Source organism: Pteropus vampyrus, unplaced genomic scaffold, assembly GCF_000151845.1.
Source record: "Pteropus vampyrus isolate Shadow unplaced genomic scaffold, Pvam_2.0 Scaffold173, whole genome shotgun sequence".
Lineage (NCBI taxonomy): Eukaryota > Metazoa > Chordata > Mammalia > Chiroptera > Pteropodidae > Pteropus > Pteropus vampyrus.
The window spans coordinates 2,950,509-2,974,794 of NW_011888954.1; the positions used below are offsets into that span (position 1 = coordinate 2,950,509).

Genomic DNA, 24,286 nt, shown 5'->3' on the forward strand with positions numbered 1-24,286 from the left:
CCCCATGGCCCTCCTGCCACTCTTCCAAATCTCTTCACATGCCCCTAGTAGCCTCTCCCAAATAGCCAATTGGGCAGCCCTTGCTGTCCTTGTGGAGTTCAAACTCCACATAGTAATATCTGTTCTCTAATTCCACTGAAAATGACATTAAAATTTTTAAAAATCATTCTCCTTGTTGATTTTGTATAAGATACAAGAACACAAAGCAGAAGAGGCTGTCTTGCACAAACAACCATATCATGCTGGAAGTCCTGCTTGCCTGTGAGCCTGCTGGCTCACCACAATCTCAAAGCAGTCACCCCTTAAGCCTCAGTCTCCCCGCTAGTGGAATGGGCAGAAGGAACTGCTGTCCTCCTCCTAGCTCCTTCTGAAGATGATCAAAGCAGAGCACGAAGGCGTAGACATAAGGCAGGTCTCATTGCTATTAGGAAGAGTTTCCTAAATGGCAAGAAACATGGTGCTTTCCATGGTGCTGATCGTTTGACCTCTCATCCTATTTCTCCCTTAGCATGTGCTCTTCTACAGACCACAGGCCAGGGAACAGCTGGTTAGGACAGAATCATACCTCACGCCTCAGACTCTTACCCTCTCTTCAACAACACCCACACTCACACCAAAAGACAGAGCAGATTCTTCAAAATACCAATTTGCTGGCTTCCCTGTCTCATTTCTCTTGCTGGCTGCAAAGTAGCAGTATGAATGTGCCACTACTTGGCACCGACCACCTGGCTGTGAGCAAACACAGGCTCCCTCAGCCAGGCGGTATGATTTGGGAAACATTAAATGCAGACTCCTGCCACTGACCTCGTGCAAAGCCCAAAGTTTCAGGCTGCAGATAGGTGACATCAAATCATCGAGGCCCCAGGACTCTGTCATCTCTGCATCAGTCACAAATACAGCCCTTACTAATAGAAGTGGCAGATGGTAACATAAATTCTTCAAAAGCAATTCGTTTTCCAAGGACTAAGGAACATATGAATGAAGTGTGAACAGTAGATTTTTCCAAATTTAGAAGGCTGGACACGTCACCCAGTCATCTATACAAACAGGCTCCAGAAGACCCAACCTAGCTTTCCATCTAGCTAAAAACATTTCTGGTTTACTTAAAGGCAAACACAAAGGTTTGTTCCCTCTTCTGCTGACTCTTCAGGAAAAGCCCAGATTACAAGAGAAAACTCAACAAAGACAATAGAAGTAGGTGCAGTGGCCATTTAGTTTTTCCAAAAGAATGAAGATAAAAAAAATCATTGGATAAAACATTTTTTTGAAATCATATACCCTCTTTCAGGAGGCCCTACAGAATGGAAAGAGCTTCCTTGGGGCATAAGCACAATAATCATTTTGCATGCTCTGTGATGGTTTTCATGGCAGAGGGTCCACAGGCCCCAGCATCCCTGTCGGCAGCTCCCAGCTCCCTACCAGGCTCTGAATTTTAGAGGCAAACACAGACTGCTTGGAACAGGCAAAATGCAGAGCTTGGACTAGGGGCCAAAAGGCCAGGTTCCAGATAAGTTCTACCACTAGCCAGCTGGGTACTCTGGAGAAGGCAACTTCCTCCCTCTAGCCTCAGCATCCGTGGACGTAGAGTGTGTGAGTAGATCTAAGAAATTCAAAGGTTTCCAAGTGAAGATTCTGGTTTAGCCCCCTGAGCCTGGCTGTTATCTCATTCCCAGATCCTATACCTCTAACATCGTAAGGGAAGGCCTCATGCTTTGTGAATCAGTTGCCACTTCACCCAGGCCTGGAACACAGCTATTACTGTGGCAAAATGCAATCATTACTTCAAAACCAATGGCAATGGCAAATGGCCGAGAAAATAAAATTCATCAAACTCTTACTGCAAAACCAAGCCAGCAGATGAAAGAGTGGACAAAGTGACAGCCTAAGTAACATTTCTCTAAACTGCCCACCTTTTGCCTCTCCATGAGAAACAGATAACAGAAGGAAGCCACCCATTGAGTTGGAAAATGCATCGTCCCTTTTTTCTCAGATGAATTCAGGCTGCTAATAGCGCTGATACGTTCAGAAAACCAAAGACAAGGGATCTCAGCCTTAAAAGGAACCTGTCAGAATGTGAAATGATGCCCTTTTTCCTCCCTTCAAAGTGTAAACTGTTTTGGCTCAAATGTCTAATTAGGACACAGTGACAATGAAATACACATAAACACACATGCCCAGAGACACACACACGGGAACTGGCCCCTCAATCCTATGGCAGTGTAGACAGGTTGTAATGAACGCAGTGCAGTACAATCATTAAACATCTCTCTAGCTTATTTGCGTGCAGTGTGTCTCAATAATGTGTTATGAGGTGTGTTTGTAATTGGCTACTGCTGATAGTGGTCCTTGAAAGGGAAATGGAGTGTGTCTAAATGCAGACGAAGCTACTTAGCGCACCAGGACAAGATGAGATGCTCCTCACAAGGTCCAAATGGGATACTCAGGGCTTCTTTCACCCACAGCTTGGGAGAGAGGGAAAGGAATAATCTGTCTCAATTTTCTCAGCTCCAGAAACAATATTTATAAAATAGAAGGCGATTTCAGAGCTCATTTATTTTCCTGGTTCACAATCCCCGCTCTCTGCTGACATCATTTTCCAACCAATTTTATTTCCAACAATTGCAGGAACAGCCTCAATTCTACTTGAAATCATTAAAAAACAAATCCATTCTTTCCTTGTCTTTGAGTACCATCTTCCCAAAGCAGATAGTTTAATTTCTGCACTGCCTTTCTTTGAAACAATATTTCAGATCTCGGAATAGCCCAACTAGATCCTTCTTTCCCCCTTTCTTACCTCCTAAATTCCTCCTGGCCCCCACTTCTGGGCATTCTATTCACTGACTCATCATGTCAAAGGTTTTCCTACCTGTAGCGATTTCAAGGGACACATCTCCCAAACACTAAGCAACTTGGAAATTGAACAGGCCAAAGATTTGAAAAGTCACAAAAAGAAAAAACTCTGTTTCTTACCCAGAATGCAGTCTTTAGCAAGCAATATCGAAGCATAACAGGAGACACCAAGCATGGTGCTGGCTTCCATGAAAACTGCAGACATAATCTGGCACAGGGGACAATGAGTGCCATTTCTCTTGGAGCACATGGGCTAGGCGTTGGCCATCCCTTGCTATATCCTTCCCCTGACCTTTGAGTGAAGTGATCACAGGAAAGAAAGACATGCTTTGTTTTTAGGGGAACCCGGCAATCACATTTTTTTCTAAGTGCTCAGAATACTATCTGTTCGTGTCGAACTGATTGATCTTCTTCTCTGAATGGCAAAAATGACTCTGCAAGACTTATATCAACTCTCTCATAGGCACGAGATTCATGTGAAAAAAAATTCTTAAAGTCAAATTTTCAAAGCTATGACTCAACGTGAGTCAGGTGGGTTAAGGGAAAAGGTGAAAACTTGGACTTGAACTCTAAATCCCTGAATGACTTAGGGGTCCAGTACTTTAGCCTTCCCTCACGGACATGGCCCACTTGTGAGAGAGAGTTAGACAGCATCCTTTACCGCCCTGGTCTTCCTGGAGAGCAAATGGATTTGAAACAGCAGGCACTCCTGAGCTGAAGCAGAGCGAGTCAGGGAAGCATCCAGTTGTGGAAGCTGCAGACGGGAAAAGTGCCTCCACTGAGCTGCCCGCCACGCTGACCCAGGGTTCTGCCTTAGCAAGCCCCGCAGACACCAGGATGGGGCCTCCCAGGGTAGCTACTCTGCAGGACTTCACGAGTCTCCAGGGCATAGGGCTAGGGCTCACACTTTTATTCTCATAATCTTGAGTTCAGTGCTGGACACAGTGGATACTCACTAAACATTTGTAGAATTTAATTTGTTCGTAGAATCAACAGCAAGAAAGTCCCTATCTGCTTTTTCCCCAGGCTGGCTGGGCTAGGACAACTGTTTTGTAAGCTCCCCGTGTGGCTTTCATCCAGGATTTCCAACTACAACCGACTAAACCAAAAAGAAACTATAACGAACTATCACAAACTACACAAGGCTCACCCCTGAACCAGCTCCTCTGGGGAATCCTGGCTTCTTCACTGTGAGTGCTTTTTGCCTTTTAAAATGAAGTGCAATGGAGTGAGTTAATAGATACTTGCTTACAGCTTTTTTTCAGACAAAGGTCCTTCTCTGATTTTAGTTACTTTTCCTATGCAAGATGAGTTTCCATGTGATCCTTTCCTCCTTTTACTACATCAACTTCACTTCTTTCTCACACCACATTTACCTTTTAATATTTTAAACAGGTCACCAGAAGTACCATTACCGACAGAACAGTCCCATAGACAGCTGTTGCCTCCAACGATGGGGCTGGCACCTTCCCTCCCTGAAGCTTTGTGTATTTGCTGCTGCTTTTTCTTCTTTGTATCCCTTCTCATTCTGCAGAGAACCTGAGCTCCCATTTCAGTTGCCAATTCCGTATAAGATTGTCCTTTGGAGAAGGCCAACAGTCACACTCTTGCCATTTGGCAGGGTGTCCTCCCTGAGAGGAATAAGCTGGCCCCAGGGTGCAGGAGAGCAAACATACTGCTGTTACCTTCTTACTCTGAGCGCGGTCCGAGCAAATCCTGGACAAAAACCTATGCTTTTCAACAACACCTATGCTTTTCAACGGTCACATCTGAGTCAGGCCTCCTGATCAGCTCACAAAGACGTTCCACAGGCATTTATTGTCTGCAAATGGAGCTAAGCTCCTTGCAGGAGGCATGGGAAAGGACATAGCCCAACGTATGTCCCTAAGTTCTAAGGGCAAGGAGAAAATTTCACAAGCCCAGAAACAGAGAGTACAAGTAACTTATAGAGGAGAGTAGTGAGCCTTCAAGTATACCTGCCATCTGTAAAACTGGAGTTTGGAAAACAGCAGAAAACCATCAAGAGACTGCCAGATATCCAAGCCAGATGTTATCTACCTGCCTGATTTGTAGAATATTTGTGGATATGCAAGGGTTCACAGGAAATATAACCCTTACACCTGAAACTAATATAACACTGTATGTCAACTGTAACTGAAAATTTTAAAAATAAATAAAAAAATAAAGAAAGAAAACATAACTCACATATTCCATCTAGGAAAATACTCAGATCAAAAAACAAATGAATTCAAACAGAAATCTTCATTTCATGAGTGAAATGAAAACAGTGATGAATGATGAACTTTATAATTTACACGGCTGACTCTAAATAGTACTAAAGTGCTGGAAACATGTAACGTAAGTGACGAATAAGAATACTTAAAAAAGAAGAGGCAGTCAGCAAAGAAAACTTTGAAATTTAGTTCTAGAAGTGTTCAGTCATCTTAGTAAAACCTACAGATTAGGGGTGGCAGGAAATGGAGTAAGTCTTCTGAAGGTCTGCCTGCTTTCAGTGGAAGAAAGAATGAGGAAGTAAAATTACTACTAAAAGGCTCAATTACTTAGTGAATGGATGAGTAAAACATCTTGGTGAGGAAAAAAATCATTGACATCTTGTTTTTATAGAAATATCTATTTGAATGTCCTGAAAAGGAAAATAACAGTTTTGCTATTTTAGTAAGATGTCCAAATTTCAAAAAGAAAGACGAGTTGAAATAATAATTGGCCAAACTAGTAAAAATAATAAAAAGGAGAAAGATAAAAACAAAGAAAAAAAAAGTAAATATTCACTATATCAATTATTTCACTAGTTATGATATGCTGAATATATAAAATACAAACATTATCAGATTAGATTAAAAAATGAAAATAAGTATTCAAGATAGTCAAGGGTTCCCACTAGAAAAGTCAATGAAAACAAATAATTTCAGAGCTGAGTTTTAAGTGGCCATAAAGAACAGATATGCCAAAGTTATTTAAACTATTTCCATATGTTTAAAAAAAAAATCTCTCTAATTCATTCTAAAACCCAATTCTCCCTAGCAGTATATACTCTTAAGTCTAATCTCTGGTAGAGTAAAAAAAAAAAAAAAAACACCTATAAATCATTTTAATTCATAGATATAAATATTAAAATTCCAAATAAATGACAACAAACAAAATACAGCAGGAAAATAAATTATAACTGAATAGAGTTTATTCCAGGAATGCAAGTTTGGTTCCAAATAAGAAAATCAAAATTATTCACTGTATCAATAAAGAGAAAAAATATACGATTCAATCAAAATATGATAAGAATCCAAAAATCATTTCTAATAAAAACTTGAAGTAAAACAGAAAAAGGAAACTACCAAAATGTGATAAATAATATTTCATAAAAATTAACAGTAAATAGTGAAACAATGCAGCCATTTGTATCAAAATCAAGAAAGAGTCCTGTATTGCCATGGTATTTCATTTTGAATGTTTTTATGATTATGAGAAAACAACATAATAAAATAATCAAGACAAATATTCAAAAAGGATAAATACAACTCATTTTGTTAATGATATGATTTAGTACCTAGTAAATCCAATGGACTAATTAAGAAGTAACCACTGGATTTAATAAGAAAATTCTAGTAAAAAGTATGATATTTGCATAGTAAGAGATAAATGGGTCAACAGAATAGAATGGAGCTTCCAGAATTAAAACCCAATGTTTACAGGAAATAAATATATGAAAAAGGTGGTATTTCAGTTAGTGGAGGAAAAGATGGTTTATTTAATTAATGATATTGACACAAAAACTATCTCTTTAGAAGAAAATGGCTTTAAATCCCTACCTCAAACTAGACATAAAAATAAAATCCAGATGGACTTAAGATTTAAAAGTTTTTTAAAAGTCATATCGATGAGGAAATTTAGGATGTTCTGTATACAATCTAGGAGTTAGGAAGATCTTTTTAAGAAGACAGAACATTCATTAGCTATTTTTAAAAAGACTTATTTAACTATACAAAAACAAGCAAAAAATTATATGTCAATATATAGCATAAAGTCAACAGTGTAACAATCAGTTAGAAAAAAATCTGCAATACATATGACCAATAAAGAGCTATCTATAGCATACAAAGATCTCTGATAATTGACAAGATAAACAGCCAAGTGGAAAAAAATGGGGAGAGGCTAAGAATAGACATTTCACAGAAGAGCAGTTCCTTTAAGGGCAATAAACATAATATACTCAACCTCTCTGGTAGTTAAAGGAATATAAAATTACAATAGGATTCCATTGTATACTCTTTAGACTGGCAAAATGAAAATACAACATTTATGCTAAAGGGGATACTGGGGAAAGAGTACTCACACTTTGCTAATGGAAATGTGGATTACTACACTGTTTTAAAAGCAATTTTTATATATAGATTAGACTCCCTTTGATTCAGAATTCCCTCAAAATCTATCCTATAGAAGTGAAAGCATCAACATGTATGAATACGTGTACATAAATATTTACTGCAGTGCTGTGTGTAGTGACAAAGGATAAGAGAGTAGGTAGATACAGATCAAAAGGAAATGGTTGGATAAATAAGTCACTCCCATACTGTAGAATATTATGCAGTCATTAAAAATAATGGGCTAGCTAACCTAAGGATTTCTAGGATCACGATTAAATGAAGAGTAAGATGCAAAGTATATATGATCAACCTGCATCCCTCCTTTTTAAGAATGACCAAAACAGATCTGTCAATATTTATATATGTTTAGGTATTGATCACAGGGTGCACATAGAAAGATATGAAGTTTACATAATGAAGTTGTTATGTTGATTATCTAAAAGTGGGGGAGGGGTGAGTGGAGGGAGTTAGGGAGAAGATAACCCCAACCCTAAATCAATCAATCAATAAGCAGCAATGAAAAACAACATAAACAATACCCATTTATGTAAATCACCCATTTTAATGTTCTAAGATTTTTTTTTTCAATATATGTCTTGTTTTAAACAAACTAGGATCCTACTATGGATACAACTGTGAATCCCACTTTTTTTTTTCAAGTTAACTTTTAAAAATCTTTATCAGGAGAATACGTCCACATCCACTGTGTTAGAGTCTTTCATAGTTTGGAGAGAGGCACAGTGAATCAGCCACACATCTCAGTTAACGCCAGTGAGCCTTTGGGCCTCCTGGTACAGATGAGAAGGGAATCTGCCAGGCCCTGATCCTGATCCAGCCTCCTGATAACATCAGCTGGAATGTCTTCCCTTCTCGATTCCTCCAACTAATGTGCCTGGACTCCGGCCCTGTGGACTCGGATGCCCGGCACACACCTCAGAGGACATGACTAGGTGACTTTTGGCCACGGCCCTGCCAAGGCCTCACTCAAGGGAAAGTAGACAGGCAAGATGACTTCCCCACAGGGCATTTCTCTAAGAGCAGCTACATGAATTAAAGATGAAAATGGGTGGTCAAAAAAAGCCAGCATTAACCTTGGTGAGAAACAGAGCACACACACAGCGATTTATTTCGGCCAGAGGGGTAAGAAAAAGGGAATGCCAAGTTCAAATTTCACTAAATTGCCCCTTTAAGAGCAATAAGCATACTCTGAGCACTTAAAACCCTTAAACTCAAAACACTTACTGAACGAAGTCCCCAGTGAGTAGACTATAATATTCTCACCTAGGGAGATCTGTTTACTTTCAGACACACTCTCAGCAAATGGCTTTATTCTCAAACCCTTCCACAGTCTGGCCAGCTCCTGGTTTCCACTGACTTCTTGTCACTCTTGCTGAGTCCCACCACCTCCCTCACCCCTGCGGCCCACACCACCTCCCTTTCTCTAACCTCCTACAGAATTTACCTCTTATTCTACAGGAAGATATCCTAGATTTGCTACTGTCCCGGATTGTGTTGGTCATGTCTCCTCCACTGCATCATAACACGCTACAGGTGTGGCAGGATATCCATCTATATTTGTTATCCCTGCACCCACTCACTCTCGGCCAGGCCCTGCCCCAACCCTTAACCTCAGCACATAACCAGAGCCAATGCTGTCTTGTTTCCAGGGAGGCGGCATGCAAACACCTATGGTAGAATGAATATGTAGCCCAGAGGGTGATGGAAAAAGACAGTTCCCCCAGCTGGAAAGATGATGGAGGCAGCCAGTCCTGAGACTGGTGGGCTCTCCAGTGGGTAGCACGGTCCCAGAGGAACAACTCTGTGGTACCCCTAGGGAGGTGGGACCCAGAGCACAGGGACTCCCAGCATCACAAGAAACCTACCAGCTGGGAGCAGCAGAACAATGAGGGCTTCATCAATGATGTTACTGCTGTGACCACAATGCCTGGAAGATTCGAGGCTTTTCCAATGTTCCCAGGCATTGAGGAAGCCTCCTGCATCCTCGTGAAGCTGTAAGCAGAAGAGGAATCCCCCGCCCCCCAGCCTGGGGAAATGGAAGCTTAGAATGAAACAGACTTCAATAAACAGGGAAACGTGGCACCAATTGTAGATCTCAGTTTGTGAGGTATGATTCACATTAGCTTTTTATAAGCAAGAATTATCCCATCATCTAATGTAGCACTCCTCAAACTTTAATTGCACGGGAACCACCCGGGGGTAGTGAATTGTTAAAATGTGGGTTTTGGATCAGTAGGTGTGGCGAGGGCTGAGTTCCAGCATTTCTAACAAACTTCCAGGTGATGCCAATACCCCTCACCCATGAACTTTGAGAAGCAAAGGTCTAGGGCAGGAGTTAGCGATCTTTTTCTACAAAGGGGCAGCTGAAGTTTTGGCTTTGTAGGCTAGCTCGTCTCCGTCACAACTATTCAGCTCTGCTATTGTAGTGTGAAAGAAGCCACAGACAATGCATAAAGGAATGAGCATGACTGTGTTCCCATAAACCTTTATTTATGGACACTGAAATTTGAATTTCATACAATTTTAATGTGTCACGAGATATATTTCTTTCCAGATTTTTCCAACCATTCAAAAATGTAAAAATCCATTCCTAGCTCACAAGCCATACATAAACAGCAGGAGGGGGGTAGGGAGTCTGGGTTTGGCCCCATGGGTAGATTCTGGCTTAGTGTGCCCAAAACAGTAAAAAACCCACAATAGGCCTCCCTGACTAATTAAAGTCTGTTGCTCAGTCAGCCTATTTTCTATTCTGAAGCTGGTTTTCTTTTCCCGTTATCCTTCCACTAGTGCTATACTTTTCAAACAGCACACACTTTGGGGACAAGTGGATTCCAGCAAATGTACTTCTTCAAAAATCACTGAAATGACTTTAAAAGACTGCCTTAAATCCTTCTTCTTCTAATAAGAGGCCCTGTGGAATAACAGGTTCCTGTTTTAGTGAAACAGCTTTCAGGATGAGATTAAACTTCAACCACAGTTTTCTGAGCTAATAGAAGAGCGACATGATCAAGGGAAGAAATTCAACCTTGCAGAACCACTCCTAGGAAATTCAAAAGCAATTGTCTGAAACTTTTTATACCACAAACGCAGGTAAAGATTCCCTCCATCCCCTCGGCCTCACATTCCACTTTGACTCAGAAGAGAGAAAAGACTTCTATCCATCTTCAGTCCCTCTTGTGATTAAACAGCCCACCCAATGACACAGTTCTGTCTTTCTGAGAACAAAGGAATACATCTTAAAGTCTAAGAGAAAGACAGTTCTAGAGACAGAAGTGGCCAGGGGCCAGCAAAGAGTCACTGCTCCACACTCCGGTACTCCCCCAGAACCCCCCACGCCCTGGGCAAGGAGTGCACAATTCACCCAGCTCAGGTACTTCCTACACTGGGCTTCCTACACCACAATGCCCATATCGGTTTGCTGGATGAACTAATAAGCTTGACACAGTGGCCAGGTATCAGGGAATTTGCCCTCTCTATCGCCACGTGCTAGGTAGACACTCAAAGGAAAAACTCTTTCAAGGAGCTCACCGTCTTTCTCACTTGCCAATGACCCCCGATGGCACCCCAGCATGAGCTGCGGCATTGAACATGCCTGTCTTACCTTTGCCACTAATTAGCTTAACAGACTTAGGCAAATTATTGGACATTTATGAACCTCAAGTTCCCCATTGGTAAAATAGGCATCATCAATATGTCATCCAGAGATAATATTCATCAGACATTTTTGACAACCTAGATGGCTCAGGCACCTTTTAATCAGAAAGGTGCCAGCCTTAAACACCCAGTATGACTATACTGGCAAGCACTAGCTAAATCTCAGCCTGACTACCTTGCGGGGTGGTTGTAAAGAATGAATGACCTAACACACATAAAGCACCTAGTATTTCTTCCTGGCACATAACAGTGGCTACAAATTCTCTCTCTGGCACCTCCTGCAGGACACCTGACAGTCGCTTCTACCACGTATCAAGGGCATGGCCAGAGGATCCCTCTGATTTCTGCCGGCTTCTCTCTCAAGACAACCTAGGGAGCTCCCAAGGGCTCGTCCAGATGGTCCTACCCACAGAGTTCATAGCCCCCCTGAGCAGGAAGACAGCTGGAATCTCATGCTGCTGGGAACACAGTCAACCTACTTTTAGGAGGATGGCTGATTTGGTGGGAAGGAAGGGAAGTTGCAGACACATGAAGCACCCAAATGTCCATCCCACCCTCCTTGAATCCAGGATAAGAAGAACCTAACATCAAAGTGCCACAAAAAAAAGCAACTAGGTCATTTCTTTGGCAATTAACTCCAGTACCAATTTCACTGGGAAAACCCTATGATCCCTTACCAGGAGCTCCAACCCCAGGCCACAGACCGGACTGGTACCAGTCTACGGCCTGTTAGGAACCAGGCCGCACAGCAGGAGGTAAGTGGCAGGCAAGGAGCCATGCTTCCTCTGTATTTGCAGCCACTCCCCAGCGCTAGCATCACCACCTCAGCTCCACCTCGTATCATCAGACATTAGATTCTCATAGGAGCACTGGTGCCAAAAAGGTTGGGTACCACTTAACAAAGGCTCTGTGCCAATGAGAAAGACCTGGATGCTGCTCTGGAATAGTCCTGACTTCTTCCTTAAGAATTACCTAACACATTTCACATAGGGCTGACATGTGGCACTCAACACATATCAGCTCCCTCAACCCCTTTTGAGACTAGAAAGAAACAAGAAAATTGATTACAGCTCAATAAACAAATATGCTTAGTATGACTGAGGAAAATGGGAAGTCTTGGCACAGAAAAAGAAGAAAGAAAATTGCACATTATAAAAAGGAATATGCATTAAAAAGTGGAAAATACCATAAATGCAGCTTATTTATGGTTAATAGCAGGTATTTGTTTTTAGTGCTAATAATCTAATTAGCAGTCAATCCAATGCTTCCTTTATCATCAGCTGATCCATAATTACTGCTCCATGCTGAGTATTTCCCCGGCACATGATAGCTTTCAACTCCTCAGCACAAACAACTAAATAATTGGTGCTATTATGCTAGATGCAAGACTATTCCTCTCGGAAGGGTGATGTGGGGAGTGTTTACCATCCACTATAGCCTCTGCATTTTCTGCATCTGTTGATCAATTCCTCACTGTTCCCTCTTTAATCAGGCTTGAGGTACGCCTAAAGCACCTTAACATTCCCCAGAATATGATACCATGGAGACTTCCTTTTTTAAAGTGTAACCCTGGGACCAGAAACACTCCTAGTCGTCTGTAGGAGGGAAGTATTCATAAGGGATGTCAAATGCTGAAAGCCCAATATATTTCTCTTTGAAAATGAAGTAAAGTTTTCTCTTTGACTATCGTTTTAAAATGACTTGTCCTGGAAGAGATAGCCTCTGATATAAAACTACTTCATTCAACAGCTTCTCATCTAAACAAGTGTGTGCAATTCTGGAAAGCAGAACACAGGCAGGCTTTAAAGGCTGGTTGCTCAAGGAAAAATATATTCAAGTCACCACTTTCAAGAGACCAGATTCAATGTGACTGTGAGGGGAGAGAAGGAAGCGTAGGATGAGCCCGGTGAAGTGGAAAGAGGGTGGCTCTGGAGCCAGACATATCTGGTTTGGAACCCAACTCCTCCATGTATAAGTGGCATGACCTTGGGAAAGTCACTTAACTTCCCTGAGCCTTGATGTTCCTCATCTGAAAAATGAAGTGAATAATGCCTACTGCCCAGAGTTGTTATGAAGACTAGATGACTGACATACACAGGAAGCGCCTGGCACTTACTAGGGGCTCAGGTTGTTGGTTCTCTGCTTTTTTTTTTTTCCCCAGATGCCAAAAAAATAATAATATTAATAATAGAAGCTGGTTTTCCACAAGCCAGTAACTTATGCCATATAAATCCATTCTTTGCAATTAAGTCTCCACCTTTTACCTATAAGCATAGAGTTCAGCCCAGATTCACTGTGGGGCAGCAATACCAGCTGAAGTCCTACTTAAGGTTCCCACTGTTCTGAAGGCCTTCTCACTGGCCCCATCTTCCTATGATCCAGCAACTACCAGTTAACACTCAGCACCATATTTGTACTTTGGTTGGCTGGTGCCTATACCACACCAGTTGTTAAGTGTCTCCCTGTCTATAAAAGGGAATAAGATTTGGGAAATTGGAAAGACTTATCAGGACCTTTCTCCAAAGACTCTCTTACTCAGGAAACAGAAACCAGTGGCTATCAAAAGAATGAAAACTGCTACATTAACCCCAAATGAGATACTAAAACCTGGAGTCAGAAGCCACACTCAGTTCAGATTTTCTCCTCTTGAAGTTTTCATTAAAGTGGAATATGGAAACAGGAAAAGAGCACGCCTTCGATGAATTTTTGCAGAGTGAACACACCCAAGTAACCAGCACCAGATGAAAAAACTGAACAGTCCCAGTTCCCCCCAAATGCTCCTTGCCCCCTTCTGTCACTAAACCTCCCCCCTCAACCAGGGATCACCACAGACCTGACTTCTAACACCATAGCTTACTTTTGCCTATTGTCATATGTTACACAAATGGAATCCCACAGCCCTCGGGCTAAATCTGGCCTACCACCTGTTTTAGAACACCGTGCAAACTAAGAATGGGTTTTACATTTATAAATATTTGAAAATAACACCAAAAGAAGAATGGGACTTCATGAGACATGAAAAATATATGAAATTCAAATTTCAATGTACATAAATAAAGCTTCATTGGAACACATCCCCTCCTGTTCATTTACACACATCTTTCACTCTACAACAGCAGAGCTGACTGCTTACAACAGAAACTGTATAACCTAGAAATCCAAAAATACTTACTATCTGGCCCTTTACTGAAAAAGTTTGCCGACTCCAATTTGAGTACATGATAGTCACTGAAATACGTATGCACTTCAGTTGGATTTACAGCAAGGAATGAGTTGCAAAATCATAGGTATATACATATGTTCAGCTTTAGTAGACACTGCCAAGAAGTTTTCCAAAAAAAATATGCTCAGTTTTAAGAGAAAAGCTAAAACCTGGAGCAGAAACCAAAATCTTATTTAACAATGAACAGGGAGGACTATAGGGAGTTGATCTGATCCAGAATTGAGCATATGATTAGGAAACCATCGGGGCCTCCAAGCGGAAAAGAAAAACATCAAAGTCATCTAGATTTATATTTCTTTCGTTCTTACTCCATGCACTCTCTTTTTGGGGGGGATGGGGGAGAGGTGTTTTTCCTAATTTATTCCTAATTAATTAAAACAAATAAACCCTGCTTCCACAAATCTTGAAATTTTGTTATTTGGATAAATCCTAATTGGTTTAACAATCACAGTCCTCTCGATACTAACAGACTGGTGCCCATCAGTACACCCTCATCCTTGTACGAGCAACAGTTTCAAACATCATGCATAACTTGGATGAGCACCCATAACATGGCAATCACGTGACTCGATCCTCTCATCACACATCCTCTTTAAAGTCCCCTTTACTGTTGCCATGCTCAGTAGACGTGGACAAGTCACGTTTCTCCTGGGGATCTTGCAGTAGAGACTGACTCATTCAGGCCACTAACAAAACCATTCCCAAGGGCCCTCTGATAATTCACCTGAAATGCAGACAAAATATCCAGGAAGACATTGGCAGCCTCTCGATTTTATGCTTCCCTAAGTCTAAACATATAACATGAGCAGCAACTACATCACTCGCCCCCAACCTCAAAAGCAGCCCCAGAGCCGCTGGGCCCTGAACTGGCAGAACAGGCAGTCCATCAACACAGACCGGACTGAACTGAGCAGTCATCATGGGCCTTCAAGGCTCAACAGCAGGACCCAGGCAGAGCGCCCTCTGCCGTCGAGACGAGAGGATCTCAGGCGATGCTTCGTCTCTTCTACAGGCACTTCCTAGGAGACATTTCTCCCCACACACATCCGCCTTGCATTTCAAATAGGCTGTATTAAGTTCTCTCAAATGACATTTTTAGAGGGGAGCTGCTCCTGATTCTTTAAGGATCACATTCATCACGAAAGGGATTCCAATCAACAGTTTCTGTGTTAATTGCACAATCCTGTTGACTTCTGAGTTGAGCAGCGTGGTGAATGACAGCCAGTCTCATTCCCTGCTATCATACTCCAGCCGGCAGGCGGGATGTGGGTGGTCAGCTCAGGCTCACCAAATAAGGACAGAGCCAGTGCACACCACAGGACCGGGGGGTGGGAGACCCTCTCTCCACTTCTCCTGCAACCCCGAGTCTGCCACTCTAACCCAGCATCATCCCACAGCAGAAGGCAGTGTCCTGTGGAACGGTTCTCTAATGCCCGCGGGTGGGTTAAGCTTGGCCTGTCCTGGAAGAACACCTAAAGGCCACCTGGTCCCCCGGTCCCCCCACCCCGAGACAGATTCTATATTTCCTTTAATCTGCTTCTCAGTTCCCTTCTCAGAAAAGCAGTGTTGGTGTTTAATCAGAGGTAGGGAGTCATTTCTCAGCAAAAGCACTAAATTTCTGTCCATATGAAAATATACATATAATACATACATAGATAAAAGAGGTTTCACTTTCCCTGGGAAAGGAAGCTAAACAGAAATTGAGCATGGCCATAATACAAACAGCTCGTGCTTTATGTTCAAAAGAATAAGTTCAAGGTCACTTGTTAGGTGAGCTTGCCAGTCTCCTCCCCTTATCACCGCCCCTTCGTCACACTTCAGAAAATGAGAACAATAATAATACCCACCTTGCAGGGTTGCAGGAAGGATCAAATAAGGCATTTATGAAGAAAAACACTTTGTAAACTGTAAAATATCATACAAACTGGTAGAGGAAAGAAGCTACCTCTTATCTTCCTGTTCCTCATTCACTTTTAATCAGTCAAGTCTTTCAGGCCTGTTCCTCTCCTGATGAAGACCACAGCCCACCATAAAGACTATAGTCAATTCAGCACCCAGCTGGCAGCCATCAACTGGTCATCTATTAACAGCTAATTATCTGGGTGGCTTAATTAATCCATGGGCCACGTGGTCTGATCTCCCTACAATCCTAGAAAACAATGAGCCTGAAACACAGGCGCCAGCTAATTTTTCAATGGCCATCAAGGAATTTGGCGTCCATTATGCTTACATGTTGCAGCTGTGAGTGATGGGCACATAAATATTGATTAGACCAGTCTCTGTGGCTGGGGGTGGGGGCGGGGGGAATAGAGAGAATGAATGATTAGAGTGTTCTCAGAGGAACAAGAGAAGCTACATAAATCTTTAGCCTGGACCACAGGGGGAAGAAACCTCTTAATTTCTAAATCTTAGTGAGGACAAAGAAAAGGGGCAGTTGCCTCTTTGAAGAAAGCTGGTCAAGATGGGGCAGTCATACCAGTTCTGTTTCCCACTCTCTCCTGGTCTGGAATGAGATGTAAATTGGGTTTAAACAACGGGATCATTAGAAAGGAGGCAGCTGGATGATGTTCTCTTCCTCTTGGCATTCAAATCCAAAGGCAGGAACGTGCGAGTGTGTCGCTCTCCCCTGCGTTTCCTTGAAAGATCTCTGTAGTGCTTACAGTTAAGAAGACAAGTGACATGAGGAGAATTTAATTATTTTTTTGAGTGCCTAATCTTGTCTCCCGGAAATGTTATGCAGAAGAGACTTTGTACTTGAAAATCAGCATCGTCCAGGAGGCAGTGGGTCAAATGGCTCCTTAATTCCTACAAAAAGGGCTCCTGATCTAAGGGCAGCTGAGCAGAATGGTTCACGGTGGCCCAGAGAGGCTGCCTTCCACCTTCAGAAAGAACTGCCTCTGAATGCAGAGCAGCAGCAAGACACACTGCTCCTGACCTTGGCTGGAACCTGCTGGATAGTACTGGGCTCCTGTCCCTCCAGACTTCTTCCTGGAGCTTCTGACCACCCGCCCTGGGGCTCTCTGCTCTAGACCCCAGTAGCTTGTCAGGAGATGTGAAAATGGGAAGGAGGAAGAATGTGAGGAAGGGAGCGATGGGGAAAAAAAGGCAGGAAGAAAGAGGATTCCTTTGGTGGCACATAAATTTCTCACACCACAGAGATCTCTTCCTCTCTCTCCCTATCAGCTCCTACTGTTCATTAGGTCCTGTGATGGCAGCAGCTGCTGCCAAATGCAAAGACTGCTGCCCCAGAAGGTCGTATCAGGCCATTTATTCTGAAATACCAAAATACCAGAGCCAGCAAATTTCAGGAGCTTCTGCAGAATTCCCCAGGGTACCAGTGTGCGCGTGCGTGTGTGTGTGTTTGTGTTAAGTAACCCAAAGGAGTTCTTTCTTAATCAGCTCGACATCTGAGGACTCGGAGACTGATTTATTCTTTGGTTAATCTAGCATTTCTGGTAAAATAATTAAAAGATAAGTAATAGACACAGAGTATCTGTGGTATAATTATTTATAGCCACGAGGTCTCACTTCAGAATTATTCACAAGCAACCCGAAACGACGCAGACTACTGGCAAAGCAAGTGGGACACAAGCGGAGCTGCATCATGCTGTTCCCACTTCGCAGCTGAGAAGACTGAGCCCGGAAAAAGGATCTGCGCGGTCCCTGGCACTGCCAATGCCAGAAAGAGACGCCTGGGCCACCGCGTGTGTAAGACAACCCAGAAGGAGAAAGCACACTTGATGGGAGCTACGAAGAGACGGTTAAACTCCTCACCTCTTGACTAGTGAAGAACCTCTTGAGGTTCACGCGAGGAGGAAGGCTGACCACCCAGCTCAGGATCACAGCACGCAAGTGGGACGAGTCAGCCGCCAGCTGTAGAGGGCACAGGACACAGCCAGACTCACTTCTCCAAGCAGATGGTGGGTCTATAATGCTGGTCTCTGGGGTGGGATGTGCAGAAGCCGTGGCAGGATTCACAGAGTCCCCTTAAGAGAGGAGCTGGGAATTTATCCCTGCTTTCTAACTGAGATTCTTTCACCCCACAAAAAAAAAAAAAAATGCATGGGGGACTTTGAGATGCTCTGGAAGAGCGACAAAGCTGTAAACATCAGAAACTAAACAAGGGCACAGCAACACATTTCTTCAAAATGTGTTCCTGGGTGCCTGGTAATGGATAAGACTGGGAAATCTGAGATGGGAGGTGTGGAAAAGGATGCAGGCAGCATAGTATGGGATAGGATAATATGTGAACCAGGCCATGTGGAAATCCTGGGCCTTAGGCATAAGCCAGTGCAGCCTCATTCTGTCCCTGTTCGGTTTATAAGTGACCTCTGATGAGTGGAAATTAACACTTTAAAACGATACGAACATATGAGCAACCTTGGAAAAGGGGAGTCCCTAGACAGGCCGGGGAGGCTTGTGACAGGAACATTAATTTCTCTTTCCTTCCTGGTTTTGCTCCTTTGTCTTCTCTGATTTGAGCAGGTATCATTCTGGGCCTCCAGGGACATTTGAAACAAGGATTCCTGGTCTTTGTTTCCAAAAGCACCAGACTACTTAGGGGAACAAGGGTTTAGGGAGGGAGAGAGAGCTCTCCACACTGACTCAAAAAGATTCCCTTAAAACAGATCCAAGAGTCCCTGGGACAGGGCCCCGCCATGGGAATCTGGGGAGAGCGCTGGCTGGGAAAGCGATCTGGGACATGGGTACAACCCAGGGCTGCCGAAAATAACCCAGGGCAAAGAAATTCCCACCAGCTTGAAAGGTGGTGGGGACGAGGGTAAGCTCAGGGTTGTTTAAAAAAAAAAAACAAAAAGCAAAACAGCTTGTTGATCTCTAGAAAGCAAAGGCATGCTATTTCTTGAATATCCGAAGTTCTAATCTTGTGCTTTCATATTTCCCAGCCTCTCACGGCCACTGCTACTGGGCCACCAGGAAACACCATCCCCCCCGCCTGCTTCAGGAACCTGCTAGAGGGAGAAACAGCACAGCACCCGGCTCAGACACCAGCTCACACCACAGCCAACAAAAGGATAAACATTCCTCGGATAATGGGCTACTTTCGAGAGTAAAAATTCCCTGGACAGAGTCCAACATGCATGCACTGAGCATCAGTAGATTAATAGGGTCTCTCTCTAAAATTCATGATTTTTTTAATGGGAGAAATTATCTACTGAATGAGAAATAAAATAACAGTGTCATATACTTAAGGCATTTGTGGTATGCATATTACAAAAAGACAAGCTCTTTTCTAATAGTGTTTGCTATATTTCTAGTACAGCACAGACACATTTACATGGGCCCAAGGCACTTTGTTCAAAGTCTTTATATTTCCAATACTTTCCTAAAAAAGTACCCCTAGACCTCAAATTCCTTGGCTTTTATTAAACCCTAAGCCCCTGGACTGAATTTAGTTTCTAGGAAATAGGAGACAGATTGCAGGGGTTTTGTTTGTTTATTTGTTTATTTAGTTCTTTCATTTATTGCATAGTTCTCTGAATGGCCAACAAGTAAATGATGGGGGAGAAAAGAAATGAAAACATATTTCAGGTACTCTTTAGTGGTACCATATTTATGGCTAAAATACAGTTTGAATTAAGACACCAAACTTGTTACAAGATTTTCAATTAGAAATTAGAGCTTTACTGAATTGGGGGTGGGGCACCAGGTAAAGGACTAGAATCAACATTAAAAAGTCAAACTTAAAGAAATCTTTACTTGCACTATTAATAGAACCAGCCCTTCCTGAAACTAAGAAAAACAAAACAAAACAAAATAATTTTAACCAGGAGTGCAGCGTGCCTTCTCCACATCACCTGGATTGTGACTAGACATGGGTTTTATTTTATTATCAGGCTGGCTTTGGAGATCCCATCATGAGGTGAATGAAGATGTTTCCTAACACTGTGAGGAAAGGAGAATAAGGCCTGGAAGCCCAGAACTGGAACCTATAGTGGACCCCAGTGAAGGCAATTTGCTGCACAGAGTAAAAAGTTGGGAGGTCTCTGGCCCAGAGTTCCTCACCACAGCCCCCTCCTGTCTCCAATCCCTCCACCATTCTGAACTTTTCTAAATATTTTTAAGGGAAGGGAGCCCACTTGCTTTGGAAAATAAGCGGACCCCCCACCCCACACACACCACAGCAGGAAGAAGCATAGGCAGGATGAAAACTTCCCCGAGGCTTCAACATGTCCAATGCAAGATATCTCTGCATGGCTATGCACAGGCACTTCCTAGGAAAACCTGGGATACCCAACTTATTCAAAAACTGAGGTTTTTTTTCTCTACAATAGACAAATGTCCCAGGAAAAGTCCAAATTCCTAGTGTTGAGGAAATAATCTCTGCCCTGGCAAATGGTTTCTAAACCAAAGGTGCTACAACTGCCTACAACCTTTGGGTACAACCTCCCATGGGACTCTCCCCACCAGGGTGCACTGTGTCCAGTAAGAGGAGCCTCCCCTGCCCCAGATGGCCACTTCCAAGGGCAGAGCAGTAGTTCCCTGAGATGGTTCCCCCACAAATCACACCAACTACCCTGGGGCTCTCCAAAGGCGAGTGTCTAGGGATGGGCCATGGAAGCACTGGAAAGTGGGTTGGGGAACCCATGCTGTAAACATCCCTAACCTCACCCCGTCACCCACAAGTGCAGACCCAGGGCATCCACACAGCACAGCAGCACGGGAGGAGCATGTGGATGAGCAGTTCCCAGAATGATCTCACTCCATTCTTGTCCCTAACACTGCCATTTAATAACAACCTTGTTCTCATGGCCAATTGTACAACTTCATTACTCAAAAGTATTATCTGCCTTATGTGGTGGTTGTAGAGATTAAATGAGCTAAGAGATGTGAAATGGAGTTTGTAAATTTGAAAAATACTATACAAGTGCTAGCTATTGTCATGTCACATGAGTGCACAGTCTCACACAAGCTTGGTCTACCAGGAACTCAAGAAAAATGAAATCATGCAGGCATATTTGCATGGAGCCAACAACAACAACAAAATCAACATTTAATATTCTTTATCTGGCTCCCAAATGCCATCCATCATTATGCTGCTTCAGACTCACATGGAGACTTGTGAAGATGCTGATTCTAGGACCTTCTTCCAAACCCACAGAATCACTGTCTCTGCAATTAACCCCAAAATGTGTACAGTAAACAAGCTCTCCATGTGATTCTAACATGCAGGCAGGTTTGGGAACCAACTGTACTCCTTTTACGGGACATGCAAATTTCCTATACTACAGACTGGTCACGGGAATAAAATTGTTCTGGTGCTAAGATGGGATCTTTCTTTGCCTCTCCACCTCTCTTCTCAGATACATATACGCTAAGATATAGAGGGGTGCTGTCCACCAAACACATCTACGAATACACACGACACATATACGTAGACTCAGAGAATCACGCACACAAGTGAAAAACAGGAAGGAGAAATATACTAACAAAAAAAAGCACCTAATAATAAATGATGTCAAGATTTTAAAAGTCTATGGAATATGTGGTTATAAAGGATACAGAAAAGGGGGGGAGGGGAATTAGATGTTAAGACAAAGAGCAAGTGGTTGAAACTAGAAGCCCCCCCTCTTCCGTAGTGCTATGTCTGAACTTCTGATGTTAGACCACTCCTGAAACCCCACCCCACTAGTCATTTGTTGGTAATTCTGCCTCGACCAGGACCTTGTGGGAGTCCCCACACACAAAGGGCAGGGGCACAGTGTACTCATCACTGCAGCCCCCACACCCAGCACAGAGGCCGGCATATAGCTGCATTCGTTACACAGGTGCGTGTTCAGCGCACGCCAGGAAAAGAGAAAAGTAAGGAAGAGGGAAGAAGTGCACAAAGATCTCTTGTCCCAGATCCCTGGTGGAAACTAAGAATAAATAAGCTTCAGGTAATGAGGTTCAGTGCAAAACAGAGAGTTCGTGTCCCCGCGGGCATCATTAACTACATCACAAGAAGCAGAACCACTCAAGGCAAAAGGGGAAAAGCTCTCCATCTCTATGGGTAGATCTGAGGTGAGTGACAAAATTAATCCTGCACTCTAAAGGCTGTTTGAAGTTGCCAGTCTGACCTCGTCACCTCCCTGCTTAGCACCTCCCCAAGGCCCCCTAGCACCCACAAGGTCCTGCCCAACATGACCCTTATACACCTCCTCAGCTTCATCCCTGATGTCTGCCACCTGCTCCAATTATGTCAAACTCACACAACGTGCTGTGTCATTCCTCTGAGCTTGTTTGGTGCAGTTAACCTCTACCTGAAATGCCCTTCCTACCTACCCGCAAACCTACTGTTCATCCTCAACACAGTTAAGTCCTCCTCCTCCAGGAAGTCCCCAGGCTCCCATAACACCTAGTGCATTGAGACGCTCTTGACCCTCAGCACATTGTATGGTCCTGATCCATTGATGAGCAAATCCTCCATCCCAGAGAGTAAGTTCTACATCTCTGTACCCATAGCACCTAGCACAGTAACTGGCGCAGAGCCGACCATCAAAAAAAAAAAAAATGCTTGTGGAATTTAACCAAGCATCAGCAAGATTCCAAAACTTAAGTGCCAGAAGTTAAAGGGGGATGTGAATGTGAGAGGCACCTGGATACAGTGGAAATATTCTGCATATCCAAGGTCTGAGTTCAAATCAGTAGTGACCTAAGGCAAGGTACTTAAAGACTGAACCTGTTTCCTAACCTATGAAATAAAGATAATACCACCCAACTCATACAACTACCTATGAAGAAGCACCCACTAGGCTACCTGGCACACAGTGAGTCCTCTGCACTGTACTTACTGGGGAGACTCCTCTCTCCCTCTCTCCCTTGTTTTCCGTCTCCTGCTTTGGACCTTAAGCTCCCCCAAGGGCTTTCTCCCAGCCCCTGGAGGACTGCTCTGGACCCAGTTCATAAATGTTGCCTGGCTGGTCAGGGAACCCCGAGGCCTCCTTCTGTATCCCACGGCCAGGTCTATGGAAGAGAAGGAGACTGAGGCAAGGAGGCTCTGAATTAGAGGTAAGAGCCTGTAGAGAGAACATTCTGGCTCCACTCAGAGGAACCAACTGGGCAGGAGTTGGAAAATCACTTGGATTCTCATTTCCCCAACTCCCCACCAATAACAAGGCGTGTGTTTTTACAGACTCTTTAGTGGTGTTCAGGGCACATTCAATTTCCAATGCAGCTGAAGGGCTCGGGGACAATTATAAATCAGGGGTAACGACAGGACGGATGGGCGCCACCAGCAGCCGCCCAGGAAGGCTGCAGGGCGCTCGCCGGAGATGCACACGCGCGCCGCGAACCCCGGGCCTCCCGCCTCCCATGGTCGGGCCTGGAAGCTAAGGGAAGGAAGGAGGTCAGCGCAGCCGCCAGACTTCTCGCGGGCGCCGGCACCGGCCGGCCCTGCCAACCGACCCAACCACCAGCGACTCTCTCGAGGAGTCCACAGACCGCCACCCTCTGGCTGGCTGGTCCGCAGCGCCCCCTCAGCTCCGGGACCCCGGCGCGCTGCCCAAGTTGAGAGCCTCGCTCTGCCCGCGAGCGCGCGCCCACCACCCACACCCATTCCCACTTACACTGCGAGTCCAGAGATGCCCCAAAGCTTTTGTAAATCCAGAAATATCTCACTATAGCCGCATCCAGCGCCCGGTTACCTGCTCGCAGCACTCAGACTCCCGCCCTGGCTTCCCCGGAGCCTGCAAACACCTCGCGCGAGCTGCGCGCCCTCCGCCAACCCTCTGCCCCGCGCGCGGCGCGCCGCCAAACCCGGTACCTTGGGGGTCTGTACTTCAGGTCCCGTCGACACCTCCAACTTCTTCTTGGTTACCCAGAAGAACAGCAGCACGGTGATCCAGAGCACCCCAAAGATCGGCAGCACCAGGCGGCGAGACAAGCGCGGCATGGTCCCCTTTGCCTTCTCTTCTCCGCGGAACTACGCACCTGGGGCACCCCCTGGCGGTCAGGGTCGGCGGGGCAGGAGTCCCGGAGAGCGTCTTGCTCCGGGGTGCACTAGCCCGTGATAGCGGTGCAGGGGCGGCGGGATCCTGCAAGGCGCCCCGCCCACTTCGGAGAGAAGCGAGCAGGGGTAGGGGCGCGGGGCGCCCCCAGGCGCGGCAGGGAAAAGCCGAGGGGGCAGCCAAGCTGGACGCCTGCTCCAGCCAGGGAGGCGCGG

At 44.2% G+C, this 24,286-nt stretch overlaps 1 protein-coding gene across 1 annotated transcript in view; it reads right to left on the reverse strand.

Moving 5' to 3' along the window:
• Positions 1-24,016, reverse strand: part of GALNT14 (polypeptide N-acetylgalactosaminyltransferase 14) — a 195,112-nt gene extending 171,096 nt beyond the window's left edge. Inside the window, 1 exon segment of the mRNA XM_011370767.1 lies at positions 23,888-24,016. Within this exon segment, the coding sequence (XP_011369069.1) occupies positions 23,888-24,016 (129 nt within the window).
• Positions 24,017-24,286: the final 270 nt, after the last annotated feature.